The sequence below is a fragment of the Apium graveolens genome, chromosome 11, assembly GCF_009905375.1.
Source record: "Apium graveolens cultivar Ventura chromosome 11, ASM990537v1, whole genome shotgun sequence".
In the NCBI taxonomy this organism is placed as follows: domain Eukaryota; kingdom Viridiplantae; phylum Streptophyta; class Magnoliopsida; order Apiales; family Apiaceae; genus Apium; species Apium graveolens.
The window spans coordinates 195,122,122-195,141,294 of NC_133657.1; the positions used below are offsets into that span (position 1 = coordinate 195,122,122).

At 33.9% G+C, this 19,173-nt stretch overlaps 3 protein-coding genes across 3 annotated transcripts; all 3 read right to left on the bottom strand.

Annotated features, from left to right (window-relative positions):
• Positions 1-158: 158 nt before the first annotated feature.
• Positions 159-10,631, bottom strand: LOC141698654 (uncharacterized). The gene is made up of 7 exons (XM_074503427.1): positions 9,650-10,631; positions 5,833-6,946; positions 5,366-5,653; positions 4,409-5,265; positions 2,313-3,350; positions 2,112-2,179; positions 159-757 (listed from the first exon to the last, which is right to left on the bottom strand). The coding sequence occupies exons 1-6, from the start codon at positions 10,339-10,341 to the stop codon at positions 2,113-2,115; spliced, it is 4,056 nt and encodes a 1,351-aa protein (XP_074359528.1). The 5' UTR covers positions 10,342-10,631; the 3' UTR covers positions 159-757; position 2,112.
• Positions 10,632-11,085: 454 nt separating this feature from the next.
• Positions 11,086-11,691, bottom strand: LOC141696406 (uncharacterized). Its single transcript, XM_074500551.1, has one exon. It carries the CDS (start codon positions 11,689-11,691, stop codon positions 11,086-11,088), a length of 606 nt encoding a protein of 201 aa, XP_074356652.1.
• Positions 11,692-11,784: 93 nt separating this feature from the next.
• Positions 11,785-13,148, bottom strand: LOC141696407 (uncharacterized). The gene is made up of 3 exons (XM_074500552.1): positions 12,723-13,148; positions 12,459-12,510; positions 11,785-12,206 (listed from the first exon to the last, which is right to left on the bottom strand). Exons 1-3 carry the CDS (start codon positions 13,146-13,148, stop codon positions 11,785-11,787), a joined length of 900 nt encoding a protein of 299 aa, XP_074356653.1.
• Between the last annotated feature and the right edge of the window lie 6,025 nt (positions 13,149-19,173).

The following is a 19,173-nucleotide window of genomic DNA, read 5'->3' on the forward strand; positions in this document are numbered from 1 at the left end:
AGAAAATGAGACTAAAATTTAATATCCAAATCTATCTGAAAGATATTAATCATCAGAACAGAAACATAGCCAAATTTATCATGATTATCATGTGATCAAAATCTTTAAATCAATTTAAATTTCTGCGTGGTGCAATTTTAATTTCAAAACCACTAAAAGCGGATGCATGCACAGTTCTAATTTTATAGGACTTTTAAATCTTAAAACTCCAAAAATTGAAAGAGGCAGGGCAAACATGTGACCATCATGGCATCATGGATTCATGGGTCTAAGTCTAATAGTTCAATACAATGCAAGAGACTAGTGCGCAACAGACTGCAATGCAACCTCTGAGATGATTAATGCCATGTTTAGAGGGAGATTAAGAAGTGGTGTCTAAGAAGACTATACAGTTTCCTGAGAAAAAAGAATTATAACCACCGTTCGACCGTATAATCCACGATCTACTTTTCTCTCGCAAATTCCCTTGCCATATTCCGAAGCAGATGATGCACTTCCAACTCATCTCTTTAAAATTGTTAGGAAACATCTGTTCTCCAGAATATAAATATTATTATACATAAGTAGGAATAATGATATCCCATTACCAAAAGCACCTCATCCATCTTGCTTCCAAAAAAAACACAAGCAATGGCAAGGAACCCATTCTTTAGCACAGAATCTTCCACTGCTAAGGCATCCAAGCTAATGATAAGTTTTTGTTGAATAGTGCTGTTAGGAATTTGCTGCAGTTTGTTGATGTAAATTTTCCTCTTACCTGCAGATCGCAAAGACAAATGTTACCCGAAAACCTTAAGAGCTAATAGAACCTCACAAGCCTGGTGTAGAATGTCTTTAGAAGTTTTGTTTAGCTTTCCATTTACAAATGTATGTTGTGTAAATAGTGCCAGTGACCAGGGACGGAGTCAGAAGTCGGGGATTGGGGTGGCGAAATTTTTTTCAGAATAATTAATATATATTTTTAATTTATTATATATTAAATAAATTAATAAATAATATTTTTAACAATTTCAATATACAATATATACTTGAATTTTTGTATCTAAATTCATAACTATTGTAAATATCATTAATATTAGTACTAAATTCAAAAAATTATATATTTTTGAGGGGGCGAAAATTGAAAACAATTTTTTTTACTACTAAATATATAAATATGTAATTTCCTTTTCATAAATTTTAATACTAATTTAATGATTATACCGGAGTTTGGGGTGGCGACCGCACCCGCCACCCCCTGCCTCCGTCTCTGCCAGTGACTCGTTAAAAAGAATTCAGTACATAGATATTTGCGGACTACATAAAAGAATCAACTAAAGGTTTGTGGTACTCCCTCCATCCCAATTTATTTGTACTGTTTGACTTTTTGCAGTCAAACTGACCCAAATATGGAACGCCTACTTTCACCTTCTTTGTGCTTTGATTGAAAATTTCATATAATATATTATTAAAAATATTTATAAAAATTATATCACTAGAAAGTAGAATTAATCTACTTTAATATATAAATTTCAGTTTTTCAAAATAATAAAATAATAAACTTTTATTTATGATCAAAGTTGAGTCAATTTGACCATAAAAAATCAAATAAGACAGATAAATTAGGACGGAAAGAGTATTTCACTATTTAGGACATGGCTACTGCAGAATGTAGTGGCCAAGTGTAAATAAAGAACACAAAACTTGACAATACCTTTCAATTATGTTATTACTCATAAAATTTGCATAAAAACTTAATTTATTACAGATTTTTATAGTTAGCCTCTCAATGCAGGTCACAAAAACGCACACTTACAAACAAAATTTCAGAAATCTTAAAAAACAAAAATCATTGGTAATCCAAATATCTTTCCTACGACATCGAAATCACCATCATACCATAAAAAATAATTTTTCACAAATATTACAAAAAAATTAGGCGGTTGTCACTTTAGAAACCGAACAAAGATAAAGACTGAGATGAAGCAATTTGTACCTTAAAAATCAGAAAAGATGTCCCACTCACACTAAATGACTAAACCATAGTTAACGTATATGAAATATCAAAACTTCTAGATATCCTAAAAGAAATACGATTATATATATGTAGAAGAGTGTTTTTTGATCTTTACCTTAAAGCTCCAAATAGGTTGTTTTAATTTGCTCCTCCTCTCTCTTCTTTCTTTCTCTTTCTTGCTCCCTGATCAAAAAAATACCTTAAGGTTAAGGCCTCTTTTATGTTTATAAAAACTAATTTCTAACTAATAAGACATATGAATAACATATAATTTAATAATTAAATATTAAATAATAAAAATATACACAGGTCTTACACAAATTTCCTTGCCATATCACGAAGCAGATGATGCATTTCCAACTCACTTCTAGCATTAATTGTTAGGAAACATTTTTTCTCAAGGATAAGGATGTTATTGTGTAAGTAGGAATAACGTTTTCCCATTATTAAAAGCACCTCTTCCATCTTGCTTCCAAGGAAAAAACAAGCAATGTCGAGGAACACTTTCTTTAGCACAGGATCTTCCAATGCTAAGGCATCCAAGCTAATCATAAGTTTTTGTTGAATAGTGCAGTTGGGAATTTTCCGTAGGTTGTTAATGTAACTTTTCCAATCAAATGCATCTAGCGAAGACAAATGTGACCCGAAAACCTTAAGAGCTAATGGAAGCCCACCAGCCTGGTGGAGAATGTCTTTAGACAATACCATCAAAGTTTTGTTTAGCTTTCCATTTTCAAATGCATATTGTGTAAATAGTGCCAGTGACTCGGCAAGATCCAACACATTTAGCATGTATCGATATCTGGTTTTGACATCAATTTTTTCCAGCATCTCTTCATTCCTTGTAGTTACAATAACTACACTTCCTGAAGCATATGGTCCTACCAGTGACTGATATTGCTTGAGGTCCTCTAAATTATCAATAACAACTAGAACTTTTGTTGAAATTATTCCAGCACTTATCAACTTAATTCGTTGGTCGACTTTGTGAACCTCAATTTCACCTTTACCTTCCTTTTTAAGGATATCATTGATAAGTTTCTCTTGTAAAAGTTCAGGGCCTTTAAATGTCTGCCATACTTCACTCACGTCGGTGAGGAAGCAGCTACCCTCAAAGCTTCCTTCTCTCACGAGTTGATCAAAAAGCGCTTTGGCAAGAGTTGTTTTACCCACTCCACCTATACCATGTATACCAAACTTAATGATCCCTTCTGCGCCATTGCTCAACAAGGTTGTTATGCCTTTAACACGGTAATCCAACCTTACCGCATATTCTGAAACACTTGAAGCCTCGGGTTTCTTCTGAAATAGAATCTCATCAACAATATCATCGATGATAATATCAGTTTTAGTCCTGCAATGCAATTCTCTTCACATTTATGATATACATTGGCAGCATTCTTTTATCATGAGATATATAGGTAGCATGAGTTTGCTCTTAATTTTTTTCTTCTAAATAATGTTTTTTATCTGTTAAGCCAAATTTTTGCATTGAAAAATTCTTCCACAGATATGACTAGGCAATTAACCGAACTATGAGATTAAATTTATGTATGTAAGGAAGAAAAATTATTTTAAGCATATGATACACAAAATAATATTGTATCCGAAAATCAGGGGATATTTAGTCAGTTTCTATATCTTTAATGGTAATATCTTTAATGGTGAGTTGTTTAGTATTTGATACTTAAATATTTATTTATAACAAGAATTTTATTAATAATTTATAATTTATTTAAAAACAATTAGATCATATTTTAAGGGGTGATAGTAAAATATAATGACTAATCTTCAAGTAAAAATCATAAGATTAACTAGATACTTGAAATTAAAATATATATATATATATATATATATAAATGGTCAAAATGACATCTCTCAAATCGGTCATTTCTTGTGAGAAACTCATAATATTATCCTTAAATCAAAATGACATTTCTGGAACGGGTCATTCCTCGTTGAAAACTCATAATATTAATTGTAAATGTTGAATTGATCTATGTCAATTTCCTACTATTTAGTACGAGTTAAAATAATAATAATAATAAAATATTATTTTTACCGTATAACCGTCCATTTTTATCAATTTCATTGAAGTACTACACCTTATAAGCTTAGCAAATTTTTACGATTATTAATATTTTAACCAAATTTCGTTTTAATAAAATTGTGTCCATATTCTTTAACTTGAACTTTTTATTTGAAAATATGTAATAGACTAATAATTTAAGTACAATACTTCATTAGGCCATGCCAACAGTGACTAAAATGGATTTTTGATCTATACGTGTTCTTTATGGTCATGTGATATTAATGGTTTTTATATTAAGTGTAAAGATTTTATTAATTTTTAATGAATAAATGCAAGCAGCAGTAAACAGAACCCCCTTAGTTTTAAATGTTTGAAAGTACCTGTCTTCAGATAAATGGTATCCGGAAATTCTAGCAACTATTCCCAGTGCAAGCCGGTTGTCAACTTTCCACATTTTACCCAATTCAAAATCTTTTATTGAACTCCTAGTTTGGTCTTTCAGAACTGATGCCTCAATTTTGTAGAACACAGGAATAATCAATTTCTTCACATTGACAATCTTTAGGAGCTCACCAAGGCACCAATCAGAAGAAGCATAACTTTCCGAAAGAACAACAACATTAATTTTGGATTCCCAAACAGCTTGTGGCACTGCAATTACTTCTCTCGTGCTTAGCTCAAGATCATCCTTATATGTTAGAATATCATGACGATCCAGAGCAGCGTACAACTGACTGGTAAATTGAGTGTCGGCACTGCAACAGCTTAAGAAAACGTCCCAGCCAATTGGAGTTGAATCTGACACAGAAGTTGATGGAATTTCAAGGTATTCCTTATCACTAAGATTCAACTCAACAAGCTTACTAAGACGTACGATCGAATTCGGTATTTTCAAAACAGTTGTTAGTCCCCATGCATTAAGCTCTGTTAGAGATTCAATGTTCCCCAAATTCATAGGTAATGCTTCCAAACTACTGCAACCACCAACGTTTAGACTTTTGAGTGCTCTGAAATTGCAAATGTTGTCCGGAAGACTTCTTAAGTTAATACAACCACTCAAATTTAAGGAAACTAGATTCGTCAAACATTCAATTGATACGTGGACCTCCTCCAAGCTTTTACAGCCCTTAAGATTTAAAATTTTAAGAGAGGATAATTTAATGAAGTCAGGAATTGTAACTAAATCTTGAGAATAAGACATGTCTAGAGTCGTCAACATTTCAAAAACATGTGAATCCTGTAAAAATGAGGGGAAAAGGAGAAATTTGATCACATACACTGATACACATATATATAGATATTTCAATTAAAGCAAGTCAAATATTCAGATTACCTACCATGTTTAGCTCCCATAATGTTCTCATTTTGCTACGAGGCAACGCAAGGAAAACAAGTTTTTCTGGGCAAAATTCAGAAGGTAAACATCTCAAAGGAAAATGGTCCCAATGAAGCCACCTCAAATTTTCAAATGTCTCTTCAAAATTCCCGCTGACATTTCCACTGCTGAGGTAAAGAAATCTTAATAAACTCATCTTTTTGAATGTTTTAGTAACAAGTGATACTCCCTCAAGTGCCTTATGGTAGTTGAAGTTGTTAGGGATGATACTTTCAATTGCTTCTGTTCCCTGCCATGTAATAGAGGAAATGTTAAAGTAATACTATTTGATAAGCAAATTTAAGAGATAGAAAAGATATAAACAGCAATTTTCTGTACAAAGATATATGTTGTATCATATAAAGGCATATGAAACTATCATATTCATTTTAATTGAAAAACTTTAAGATAAAGATATTATAAAATTACCTTCTTCTTCTTCAACACTTCACATATAAATTTTGGTTCCCACAATCTACTATGTTTTCCAGGCTCATCATGAAATCTGTTACGCGCCACTTCTCGTCCCATATCCCTAAGCAGATCATGCATTCTCAACTCGTATCTATTATTGATAGTTAGTAAACATCTTTTCTTTAGAATCTCAATATTATGATCTACGTAGGAATAATAAGTTTCCATTATTTGAACAACCCCTTTTTTTTTCCCTCCTATGAAAAAACAAGCAATATCAAGAAACAAATTTTTGAGCATTGGATCCTCGAGCTCTATAGCATCTAGGCTGATCATGAGTTTTTGCTGAATAGTGCTGTCAGGAATTCGCTGCAGTTTCTCAATGTAACATTTCCACCCTACCTCAGACTGTGTAGACAAATATGCACCAAAAACTACAAGAGCTAAGGGAAGCCCACTAGCAAGACTTAGAATGTCTTTAAACATAACCATCAAACTGTTGTCTGGTATAGCATTTCCAAATGCATGCTGGGTAAATAACTCTAATGATTCGTCATCATCCAAAACATTTATACCGAATCTATATCTCCTTTCTACTTCAATTTTAAGCAGCATCTCTTCATCCCTGGTAGTTACAATAACAACACTCCCGGGAGCAAATGTTCCGGGTACCAAAGATTTATATTGTTTAAAGTCATATATATCATCAATGAGAACCATGACTTTTGCTGGACTAATTCTCTCTCTTATAAACTTAGTTCCTTCCTCAACATTGTGAATCTCTACTTTTTTCTTACTCTTAAGAAATTCATCAATAAACTGCTGTTGTAAGGATACTAGTCCATTTTCTCTCCCTGAAGTCTCCCTAACTTCGGCAAAGAAACAGCTGCACTTGAACCTTCTTTCCAAGAGTTGATTATAAAGAGCTTTGGCAAGAGTTGTTTTGCCCAATCCACCCATGCCATATATACCAATTTTAGTGACACCTTCTGTGTCACTAGTCAACAATGCTGTTATTTGTTTGACACGGGTATCTAACCCAACCGGATGATCGGCAACATCCAAAGTCCGGGGTTTTATTTCAAGTTCAATTCTATCAACAATTTCATTGATAACATCAGCTTCATCCCTGCCATGAAAATCAAGTAATGGTCAAATAGGTAAATAGGTACTTACATCTAGATTTATAACTAACCCCCCCCCCCCCCCCCGCGGTCCATTTTAGAGGCACTGCAAGTAATTCTAGTCCTTAATAAAAAGAAATCCATGTATTAGTTGTTAATATTCGTTTTTTTTATTTAAAAATATTTAAAGTGTATTTATTCAGAAAAAGGTATCAAATAAAACTTTCACTATTAAAATTTAGAGTTGCATGAAGTGCCTCATATATATAATGGACTCGAGAAAGAGGGAGTATAACAATTTACATTCATTAAAATAGCTTTATCTATATATTAGGAATGTTCATGCAGATTTAATGATGTACATTTACTTGATAACTTGGATTTCTGTAATGTTCATGGTGTTTTTTTTGTAAACTATGGAATACCTTTGAAAGCCAGACCAAACAATTTTGTAGAGGTCACAAACTATATGGACAAATCCAAGGCACCTTTCTTAATTCCTACAGATCCTATTGCCCCCATTCAGTTGGGCAAACTGAGAAAATAGTAAAGCTAAAGGCAGTTATCAAGATGGTTCAGTATGACTTTTTGAAAGGAATCATTAGGATGATTTTTTGATTTGTCCAGTTGAATAATATGTTACCAGAAAATCTTAACATGGGATATTAGAAAATCCAATTCAGCAGGACTGGTTCACTCATTAACAAATGAGCTCTGCTAGTCTTCCATGATCCTCTAGCTGAAGAACCGAATCAACACCTAACGAGGTTTTAGACTATTGGGAAAGATGAGACTAGATGTAGCAGACCCTCAGATTCTAAAGATCAAATCCTTCCCTTTTTTTTTGGCAATTTTGGATCGGTTAAAAGATTCGCCCACGGGATTGATTACTTTGTGGGAGAAGCTAGCTCATAAGTTCATTTAGAAGTTTTTTTCTTACAGAACTTTTATCCCACAACAAGAATAATAGAAGAAGATGCCAGGTAGCTGGGATTTAACAATATGCAACTAAGACATGTCTCAGTGCTATGCTAAATTCCAAAAGTTTACACACCATTTGGGGGGGGGGGGGAGTCTATTTATACTTCTACAAGAACCTGCATTAAAAAGGCTGTTGGATCTAATAGCTAGAGGTGCATATTAATATATGTCTCGTGATGTTGCTAAGACTAATTTTAACAAGAGCTGGAAATGAATTAAAGTCTAAAAATCTACAATATTTGAGTCATGCCAAGTCAGCATCAGTTTAAGGAATTAAAGCTGGCCAAAATTGAATGGAACAAGGAAAAGCTATATGCTTTAACATTAGGTGGTGAAACGCCTAAATCCCAAGTTTGTGGTATTTTCCAACTTCAGGCCATCTTTGTACTTTATTTCAAACCTTGATTACGAGAATCTCAATCTCAATGGGTAGGAAAATGAATAGGCAAATTCATTCTTAGATACATATAATCCAAGATGGAAAGATTACCTTAAACTTGAGGTATGCCAATGATAATAACGCACTAAATGGGTTTTAGATTCTAAACAATTCCATATCCCCAATTCTTCAAAAAAGAGAACACTTTCATATAAACTTAGTTGGTGTTGAGAATATGTTAGCCAAGTTATTGAATGGCAATTTGAGATATTGAAGAGATGTACTACAAATTTTCAAGACATCAAGGAGGTCTATAAACAATTTGAGGATATGGCCAAGAAGATAAATCAAATCATGAGTCTACATGATTTCATGAAATGACACACTACCATAACTACAATCTTAGCCTATAAATGTTATTACCCACCTTCACAATACTCACCGGTTAGGCAAGTCCTTGTACACAAGTTATCTAATGACATACAGGATTTATTGATGTGTCAAAGTAAAAAAATTGACAAACTAGAATATGACATAAAGATCCATAGGTAAAAAATTACTTCATGAGACCAATTAGACATTATTGTTTCAATTATATGTAGGGTCCAATTGATTGTTAGGGACCTTTTAACCAACAATCAACTTCCTCACGGTTGGATCATGATTCCAATGGGAAGATAGTCGAATACATAAAAACATTGGTGAGGCTATTGACTTTTCTCAGTAAAGCATTTCCCAATAAGACCTAGCGGAACTGACAATAGGACCTATCGGAACCAGGCAGAATTAACCTTCTCTCTACCCTGTTTAAACTCCGAAAAAACAGTCAATAACTAAACTTTTCAATCCTGACTGAATATTAAAAACTAGAAATATCTTAAGAAATATCTTATTAGAAAGTTGGCTTTAATAGAAAGTTGGCTAATGGTAGCAGCAAACTGGCCTTGTAACTTTACAGCAAGTGTTTGGGACCATTCTACTACCTAAGCAGCAAGTGTTTGGGAGCCTAACTAAATCTCCGGCCATAAATTTTAACTGAGGGACTGAGCTAACTTTTAGCGGACGGATTGGGGAGCGCCTGTAACTTTGCCAACTCGGATTTTTTTTAATCCTAGCCGTTGGAATCAATGATCCAACGGCCAGGATGTTATTGTTGGTTAAACAGTCCTGACATCCAGGAACTCGGATTTTTTTTAATCCTGACCGTCGTTGGAATCAATGATCCAACGGCCAGGAAGTTGATTGTTGGTTAAACGGTCTGACCAAGCATCCAGGACCCTTAGTTATATGTATGTGTGTGTTTGTGGTAGTCTGTGTGCGCTTGTGTGCATGTGTGTGGGAGAGAGACCTTCCTGCAGGTACATGTTGCCCGGAAAAGTCAGCAACTTCTTTTAGCGTACGGCGCCAATTGGCCACTTTCTCTTTTCTATCGGCAAAACGAGTTTCATATTTGTCGAAATGTTCTTTAAAGCTTCCATTTTGCCATCTCACTACCGACGGCTTAATCTTGTAATACACGCCAATCACCAATCTTTTCTTTGTTGTGTAGGTTTTGTAGATTTCTACAAGTTCATCAAGGCACCAAGTCGAAGAAGCATAATTTTCCGAGAAGACAACAACATAAATCATGGATTCCTGAATAGCTTGGTTCAATGCTCTTTCGATAACTTCTCCAGTGGCTAACTCTGGTTCATCCTTGAATGTTCGAATTCCATGATCATCTAGTCTTTTGTACAAATGACTAATGAAGTTCAATCGAGTGTCTAGACCGCGGAAGCTCAAAAAAACGTCCCAAAGAAGATGGGGTGTGTGAGAATCTGAAGGAGGGTTTAGATATGAAACAGAAGAGGATGCAGTTTGGGAACTTGTGGTAGCCATTCTCAAAATTTTCCAAATAAATAAAATGATAAGAAACAATGGTAAAGAGGAAGATTTACTGGAAAAAAAAATTGTAAAGAGGAAGAAGAAGAAGATTAGAATCAATGGGAATCTGTAATTTGATATATTATACATATGAAATCGACAGAATTTTGAGTGCATGGACAAAGACAGCCTTGTTTGGCTTGGCTGATGATTTATTTGGGCACCCAAGAGGCTCTTTGAGTTATATTGGTCCAACTCAACTCCTAAGAGAAAACTGGGCCTAACTCAGACGAGGTTATATTAATAATTAATCAATCAATTGTACCAATAATACCACCCAGGGCACCGGAGAGGGTATAGCGTACGAAGTCTTATCCTCGTTCCAAATAATGAATAGGTTGTTTCCTCAAAGACCCCTAGCTTGTGTGTGCGCACAAATATGTGTGTTATAGGTAAACAATGATACATAAAAGTAGGTAACAGTAAGCGAGACAATGATAAACAATGATACAATACTTCAACCCATAGGTTTTCTTCACGTAGGACTTACCTATACCGTAAAAAGTTTTGTTCATTGATTCATTGTCGTGAGTCCCTTCTAGTTCTCATTTTGCACTCCTTTTGATGCCCCAAACTCAATCTTTATCTTGGAAATCACTCTCCAAACTAAATATTTTGAATTACCACAAACCTGTCCAAAAAACTAAAACAGAACACAACCCATCTACCATATCATGCAATTGGTCATATGACTATAAAAAGTGAAATTGTAGCACCTACACAAGCAACTAAGACTATTAATAACTATGCAAACAAGCTACCAAACTTAGTAAGTATAAGTATTAGACAAAGAAAATTATTACAAGTTACCAAGAAGTGTAGTAAATTACAAGCTACACATGCAAACTACGAAAGTCAAAACTAATCTGCCACCCTAATCCTCCTGCGCCAAGATCTCCTATCCGAGGTCAGGTCATCACTGAGGTTTAGGGCCCTCAAGTCCAGCGTGAGTAGGTCAGCCCAAGTCCGCCTCAGCCTCCCTCTCCTTATCGATCCCGATACCACTAAATCCTCCACCTCGCGCACTGGAGCAGATACCCTTCTTCGTCTAGTATGCCCAAACCAATGCAATTGACCTTCTCTCACTTTTTCTGCGATAGGCGCAACTCGTAATTTATTCCTGAAAAAACCAGTTGATAATCTATCCAACTTGGTACGTCCACAAATCCACCATAACATCCTCATTTCCGCCACCTCTAACCTACACTCTTGAGCCTTTTTCAATGCCCAGCACTCTGACCCGTATAACAAGGCCGGTTTGATCGCTACCCTATAAAATTTTCCTTCTACTTTGAAAAGAACCCTCCTATCACACATTACTCCTATAACCGCCCTCCATTTTAGCCATCCTGATTTGATATGATGTGTAACATCCGCATCTATCCCCCCTTCCTTATGCAAAACGGAACCCAAATACTTGAAATTATCGTTGGGGGGCAATACTTGATCGCCCAATAGAACATCCATCCCCTCATCATTCGGTTGATTACTAAAGTGACCCCACAAATATTTCGTCTGGGACCGACTAACACGCAATCCACTAGACTCCAATATATCCTTTCATCGCTCTAATGTTACATTAACTGCAACCCTTGTCTCCTTAATTATAACTATACCATCCACGAATAACATACCCCAAGGTACATTATCTTGAATTCCCCTAGTGAGAACATCAATTATAACTGCGAAAAGAAATGGGCTTAGCGAGGATCCTTGATGAAGTCCTATTTCTACCGCAAAATAATAAATATCCCCAACCGGTGTTCGAACACACGTCCTTACCTGAAAATACATCTCTTGTATCGCCCTCAAATATATCCATGGCACCCCTTTAGCCACCAAACTTTTCCAAATTACCTCACGCGGAACACTATCATATGCTTTCTCTAAATCTATGAACACCAAGTGTAGGTCTTTACTATGTTCACGATATTTCTCCATCAACTGTCTAAGAAGGTGAATTGCTTCAATAGTCGACCTGCCTGGCATAAAGCCAAATTGATTTTATGACACTTCCATCTTACTTCTTAACCTAGTTTCAATCACTCTTTCCCATAATTTCATAGTATGACTTAACAACTTATAGATCAGCACTACCATGTTAAGCCTCCATTCCTACGGTATGTCACTAGTTCGAAGTATAGTGTCGAATAACCTCGTTAGTCATTGCTCTCCCTCTTCACCCAAACACAACCATACCTCTACAGGTATTTGATCTGGCCCCGTAGCTTTACCTCTACCCATCTTTTGTAATGCTCCCTTAACTTCGGCTCTGCTCATAGAAGGCTGAACACCAAAGTCAAAGCTATACTCACTAACTGCTCCTAACTACCTAACATCGATTTTCTCCTCATTAAATAACTCCCTAAAATAGTTATGCCATCTGTTCCAAATATCATTATCCTTCACTAGCACGTTTCCATTAACATCCTTTATACACTTAACAAAACCTAAATCTCTTCTCCTCATTTCTCTAGCCTTCGCCAATCTATAAATACCATTTGACCCTTTTTTGTACAAAGGTGATTATACATAACCTCATACGCCTTTGATTTTACCTCCGCTACTGTCTTCTTGGCAGTACGTCTAGCTTCCTTATATAAAATTCTTCTCATATCAACTTGTTCGTCATCTTGGCGACACAAAAGTTCCCTAAAATGATCATGTTTAATTTTTACTCGCTCCTGCACTTCCTGGTCCCACCACCAAGCTTCCTTCTGAACCTGAACCTTTCTTGAGGTAACACCTAACATATCTGTAGCTACATTTCTGATTGTACAGGCCAATCGATTCCACATTCTATTAACATCCTCATCATAAAATATGTCTCTTTCCAAACCAATCCTTTCTTTAAAAATCTCTACTTTGTTCGGTGTCACCTCCCTTTTTTCTTGTACTACTCTTTTCCTCATACATATATCCATTACTAACACACGATGTTATGTAGTACATGCCTCACCCGGGAATACTTTACAATTTTTGCAATCCATGTATTACTTTTTTTGTAATACATATAAATACAATTTTTTGTAATAATTGAAATCTGTTCATGTATTTATAAAAATAATCCTTTACTTGATTATATTTTATCTTAATTTTAAATATAATCATATATTTAGGACATAAAAGGCTATTGTTATTCCTAGACATTACTTCATTCGTCCCAAAATATAAATTTATTTAACTTTTTATGCATATTTTAAGCTGAATAAAAATGATAATTTAACAAAAAAATTCAATTTTTTTCTGAATAAAATAAACATATTACATTTTAATCCAAAAAAATAAATTTTAGAAAAAAGTATGCAAAGTTATAACTCCTATACACTTTAAAATACGCGTAAAATGTCAAAAAAAATTTATATTTTGGGACATAAGTAATATTAAATAACAAAGGATAAAGTTCAAGAAGGTTCACTTTAAGTTAAAAATGATGAGTTGGATAAAATGTTATGTAAATCTGAAATTATTTCGTTGTCGAATATAATTCTATTTGGGCATCAAAAAGGCTTTTTGGTGTCATATCGCAGTAATGTTTATAACGATTTTATATTTAGTATTGGACTTAATTAATTATTGTTAAAATTAGACCTAGTAATTTGTTCATAGCGAATACTTTGTGCTATGTATTTTCGTATTTCGTGTATTTGAATTATAAATACAAAATCAACATGTTTAGGATTCGTATACTTTCATTTTATGTCTCTCCATGTTGTGTCATTTTGTGCCATATTTTTGAATAAAATTAAATATTAATATAAACAAAATTAAATATTTAAATATATAAAAATATAAATTTTTAGATAAAAAATTACAATATATATGAAATTTATATATTTAGATCACAACTATATGCAATAATATAGATCTGAGTATTATTTAAAAATAAATATGCATATATTTATAACAAACATACATGGTTTCGCTATGAATATTAATAGTATTTATAATATTATTTGTGTCGTATACTTCATATTGTGTCGTGTACTCCTAGCGCCTACACAAAACCGATACAAAATCTTACCATTATTTTTTCGTGTACATGCAATTTCGTGTTCACGTGCTAAAAATGTTAACATGGAAAGGTTAAATTTTCTTGTCCTTTCGTGTCCTGAAAGGCATATGTCATAGCCTATTTGTTTATTCGAGTATTTAACTCAACTCAAATAAGAATGTAATAAGTAAATAGTAGATCCACAGTCAAAGAGATCTCTCCAAGTAACATCTGTCAAAGGATTAGGTATCAATGTTCATCTACAACTTGAGAAATTACTTCACTGGAAGAAGTTCAAGAAATTGATCAAGTCTCAGTGATATAAATCAATATTGTGGATTTAATCAAGTGACAGAGATCTCGTAAGGGTATCAAATATTTACAGGGATTTAATATGAAGAAAATCAAGTTATTAAAGTCAAGACATGAAGAAACGTCACGGAAGTTAGTCACTCATGAACCAGACAGTACATCGAGTGTCAACATTGAAGTGATGGAATTGATTCATAATTATCAGAAGATTTTCAGAAGAATGGTTGTTGTTCAAGAGTAGTATTAATTCTCTATTAATTAATTAAGTCGTATAATTTAATTAAGAAAATAAATTATATCTGCAAAGATTAATTTATTGATTAATTAAATTAATTCTGAATTAATATTATAAATTTTCAGAATTGATTTTGAATTTAAATTCAATATTAATTCAGCAAGACAATCTTTTGAACTAGTATGACAATCAGTATGACAATCAATAGTCATTCCGAAAGTCATGCCAGTTCATTTGATTGTCTTACCGGAAGTCTTACTAGCTGTTGGGATTGTCATGCCAGTTCATTTAACTGTCATACCGAAAGTCTTACCAGCTGGTGGAATTGTCTTGCTAGCTCAATTGATTGTCTCACAGATAGTCATGCTAGTTCAATTCATTCTGATTAATTGAATATAAAAAGACAGAAGCAGAAGCTCATTCATTACGGAACAACAACCTGAAGAAAGAAAATATCAGAAGCATTTCATCTCTCTCAACTGCATTTCAAGCCTATTAATTTCTAGTCATTAATGTTAAAGTCAAACCACTAGAAATCATTATCTTGTTGTTGTGTAACTATCTAGAGGATCAAAATCCCTAGAACTTAATCTCAAATTGCTTTAAGCATTTGATCTTTTTATTTCAAAAATAGAAAAAGTTCATGTCGAATTTATTCTAGATTTGGAATAATTTATTTGAGATTAATCCCTTGTAAACGATACCGTTGTTGTAACACCTTTCAAGTTTAATAATAGTTTTATTTAACTTGAATTTTGTTTCACTTTTTTTATTCCGCATTTTATTCGATTAAACGGTATAGTTTGTATTCAACCCCCCCTTCTACAAACATATTGGGACCTAACAATTGGTATCAGAGCCTTCTGATTAACGAACAAATCAAGATCCTAGACTTTTGTGATTCTTCCACTCCTTGAATTTTTATTTACTCAAAAATTCATAATGACTACACAAAAAGTTGGAACCTTTAAAATTCCACTGTTCGATAAAGAAAATTATATTATGTGGAAGAAGAAGATGCTCTTGTTTTTACAAGTTGCAAATCCCAAATATCTGGACGTGTTAAAGAAGGGTCCAAAAATTCCGATGGTTATTGAACCAGAGGTTATAAAAGATGATGTTGTAACTACCAAAGCTAGAACCTATGTAAAGGATCCTGAGGATTTTTCTCCTGCTGAAAAAGAAGAAGCCTCCTTGGATGTTAGCCTTCAATTAATTTTAGTTGATTCCCTTGATCCCTTGATGAACAAACATGTGATGAACTGTAAAAATTCCAAACATATATGGGAAACTATTGAGGTGATTAATGAAGGCACAGAGGAAGTTCGGGAGAACAAGTTAGAGATCCTAACCTCTGAGTATGAACATTTTAAATCCAATCCAGGAGAAGGAATTACTGAAGTGTTTGAGAGGTACAATGCATTGATCAACAACCTGAATATAAATGGAAAATATTATTCAATCAGGGAGGTCAACAAAAAGTTCCTTTTAACACTGCCAACTCATCTTGAATATAGAATCACTGCCATAAGAGAAGCGAGAGATCTGAATGAGATTTCTTTGGAAAGGATCTATGGTGTGCTAAAAACCTATGAGTTGGAGCAGATTCAGCAGAAGGAAGTCTACGGGAAAGGAAGAGTGGTCAGCACGTCTACTGCTCTAGTAGCTGAAGAACAACAACAACAACAACCACAACAACAACAACAATCTCAACAGTCAGAGAAAATGGTACAGTCTTCTAAGGCTGAAGAAAATGTGATAGTAGCAGAATTTGACCCTCCTACTACAAATCAATCAGGAGATGATTTTTACTCCTTGGAAGAACTGGAGAAATTGGAAGATGAGTCAATGGCCCTGATTGTCAAGAGATTCTCCAATGTCAGATTCAAGAGGAATCCCAAGTTCAAGTACAAGTCCAACTACAACAGATTCCAGAAATGTGGATCTTCATCCTCTAACACCAGCAGTGGTGGATACAAAACATGGATGGTTGATCGAAGCACCATTCGATGCTTTAACTGCAATGAGTTGGGACACTTTGTCACAGAATGCAGGAAGCCAAAACAAGTTAAGAAGAACTCTTATGATTCTAATCAGAAGAGTAAATCTGAAAGGGCTTACATGGCAAAGGGAAGAAGCTGGGATAATACTAACAGTGAAGATGAAGAAGTTGGGAATCTTGCTCTTATGGCTAGTGATGCAAACACCTCATCGTCAAGAAAAAGGTAAAATTTACTGATGCTGAATTAGTCTATCATCTAGGAGGCTCCTTAGATTGTGCTCGTCGTGATAATGAAATGTTAACTCAACAAATCAAAGACCTTGAGAAAGAGGTCAATGAATTAAGACTTGTTAGGTCCCAATTTGTTTGTAGAAGGGGGGGTTGAATGCAAACAATACCGTTTAATCGAATAAAATGCGGAATAAAAATGTGAAACAAAATTCAAGTTAAATAAAACTTTTATTAAACTTGAAAGGTGTTACAACTACGGTATCGGTTACAAGGGATTAATCTCAAATCAATTATTACAAATCTAGAATAAATTTGACATGAACTTTTTCTATTTTTGTAATTAAAAGATCAAATGCTAAATGCGATTTGAGATTAAGTTCTAGGGATTTTAATCCGCTAGATTGATACACAAGAACAAGATAAATAATTCTAGTGGATTGGATTTAACTTTTCAATCTAGAATTTTGATCTTGAATAAAGCAGATGAAAAATAAAATGTTGAGCCCTTTTTTTCTGCTGAGTTCTTGACTTGTGTTTTTCTTGAATTATTGCATGAATATCTTCTGCTGTGTTTTTGTTGTTTAAGTAAACAGAACAATCCAGTTTACTCAGCAAGACTTTCGGCAAGACAGTCAAATGAACTGGTATGACAATCCATTTGAATTGGTAGGACTTTCGGTGAGACTATCCTCTTGAACTAGCAAGACAATCCCAATAGCTAGCAAGACAATCAGAATGAACTAGCAAGACTTTCGGTATGACTATCAATTGTCATACCGATTGTCATAGTAGTTCAAATCAAATTGTCTTACTGAATTATTAATAGATTTTAATCTAATAATAATTCTGAAAATCCTTAATATTAATTCTGAATTAATTAATCAATTAATTCAATTAATCAATAAATTAATCTTTGCAGATATAATTTATTTTCTTAATTAAATTATTTGATTTAATTAATTAATAGAGAATTAATACTAATCTTGAGCAGCAACCATTCTTCTGAAAATCTTCTGAAAATTATTGTCAATTATGAATCAATTCCACCACTTCAATGTTGACACTCGATGTACTGTCTGGTTCATGAGTGACTAACTTCCGTGACGTTTCTTCAAGCCTTGACCTTGATACTCTTGATTTTCTTCAGACTAAATCCTTGTAATTAATTGATACCCTGACGAGATCTCTATCACTTGATTAAATCCACAATCTTGATTTATATCACTGAGGCTTGATCAATTTCTTGAGCTTCTTCCAGTGAATTAAGTCTTCAAGTCTGTAGATGAATAATGTTTCTTAACCCTTTGACAGATGTTACTCTGTGAGATCTCTCTGACGATAGATCCGCTATTTACTTATTACATTCTTATTTGAGTTGAGTTAAATCCTCGAATATACAAATAGGCTATGCCATATGCCTTTCAATCTCCCCATATTTGCTTGTTAGACAATAACAACAAATACCTAGAGGATAACTCAACTAACAAATAAGAAAAAGATATAAACAGTAATGCAAAGTAAATAGCAGAAAAGTTCTGGATTATATTTAACATTTTCCAGATTCCAAAAGAAATTTACAAGTGAATACAAGATAGATGTTCCTCTAGCCTGAACATATAACTACATTAGACTATCTTGATTCATAAAGCTCTAATCATATTACATTGAGTTTTGAGCTAATTGACTTCAGTTGTCTTCTCTTCTGACTTCACCTTCTTCTAAATCTTGAAGCAATTCCTTGTCAAAGACACGATCCTTTTCTGAAGTGAAGCTTGCTGGTCTGACTGGTTGAACTCCAACTGACTTCAGCTTATTCTTGAGTTGAGTGTACCTTTTAACATTCTTTTCACAATAAGCTTGAATCAAGTCAGCAGCTTGAGTCTTCAACATGGATGAATATCCAGCAGTTCTCAAATGATGTTCCATCCAGACCAGATGCTTAGCTGAGTAGTCTTTAAGAGATTGTACATCTAGCTGACAGATTTGAAGACAATCAGACTTAAAGAATCTCACCTGATGAGGATTGTTGACCACTTGAGGACTAGCCCTACTGGCAAACTCTTTAAGTCTTTCTCGAAGAACTTCATTCAATTCTGAACTTCTTTTGACTTTGTTTAAAAGAACCCAAATCTCTGACAAAGAACGATTCTCAAATAGATGAAGTGACACCTTGAA

Coding starts and splice junctions, on each gene's coding strand:
- LOC141698654 (XM_074503427.1), bottom strand. CDS start 10,341: ATGCACTCAAAATTCTGTCGATTTCATATGTATAATATATCAAATTAC. Junction 5,654..5,832: donor AAGTGTTGAAGAAGAAGAAG/GTAATTTTATAA, acceptor ATTACATGGCAG/GGAACAGAAGCAATTGAAAG. Junction 2,180..2,312: donor GATATGGCAAGGAAATTTGT/GTAAGACCTGTG, acceptor TTTTTTGATCAG/GGAGCAAGAAAGAGAAAGAA.
- LOC141696406 (XM_074500551.1), bottom strand. CDS start 11,691: ATGGATGTTCTATTGGGCGATCAAGTATTGCCCCCCAACGATAATTTC.
- LOC141696407 (XM_074500552.1), bottom strand. CDS start 13,148: ATGGATATATGTATGAGGAAAAGAGTAGTACAAGAAAAAAGGGAGGTG. Junction 12,511..12,722: donor GTACAAAAAAGGGTCAAATG/GTATTTATAGAT, acceptor TTTGGTGTTCAG/CCTTCTATGAGCAGAGCCGA. Junction 12,207..12,458: donor ATTACAAAAGATGGGTAGAG/GTAAAGCTACGG, acceptor GCTTTATGCCAG/GCAGGTCGACTATTGAAGCA.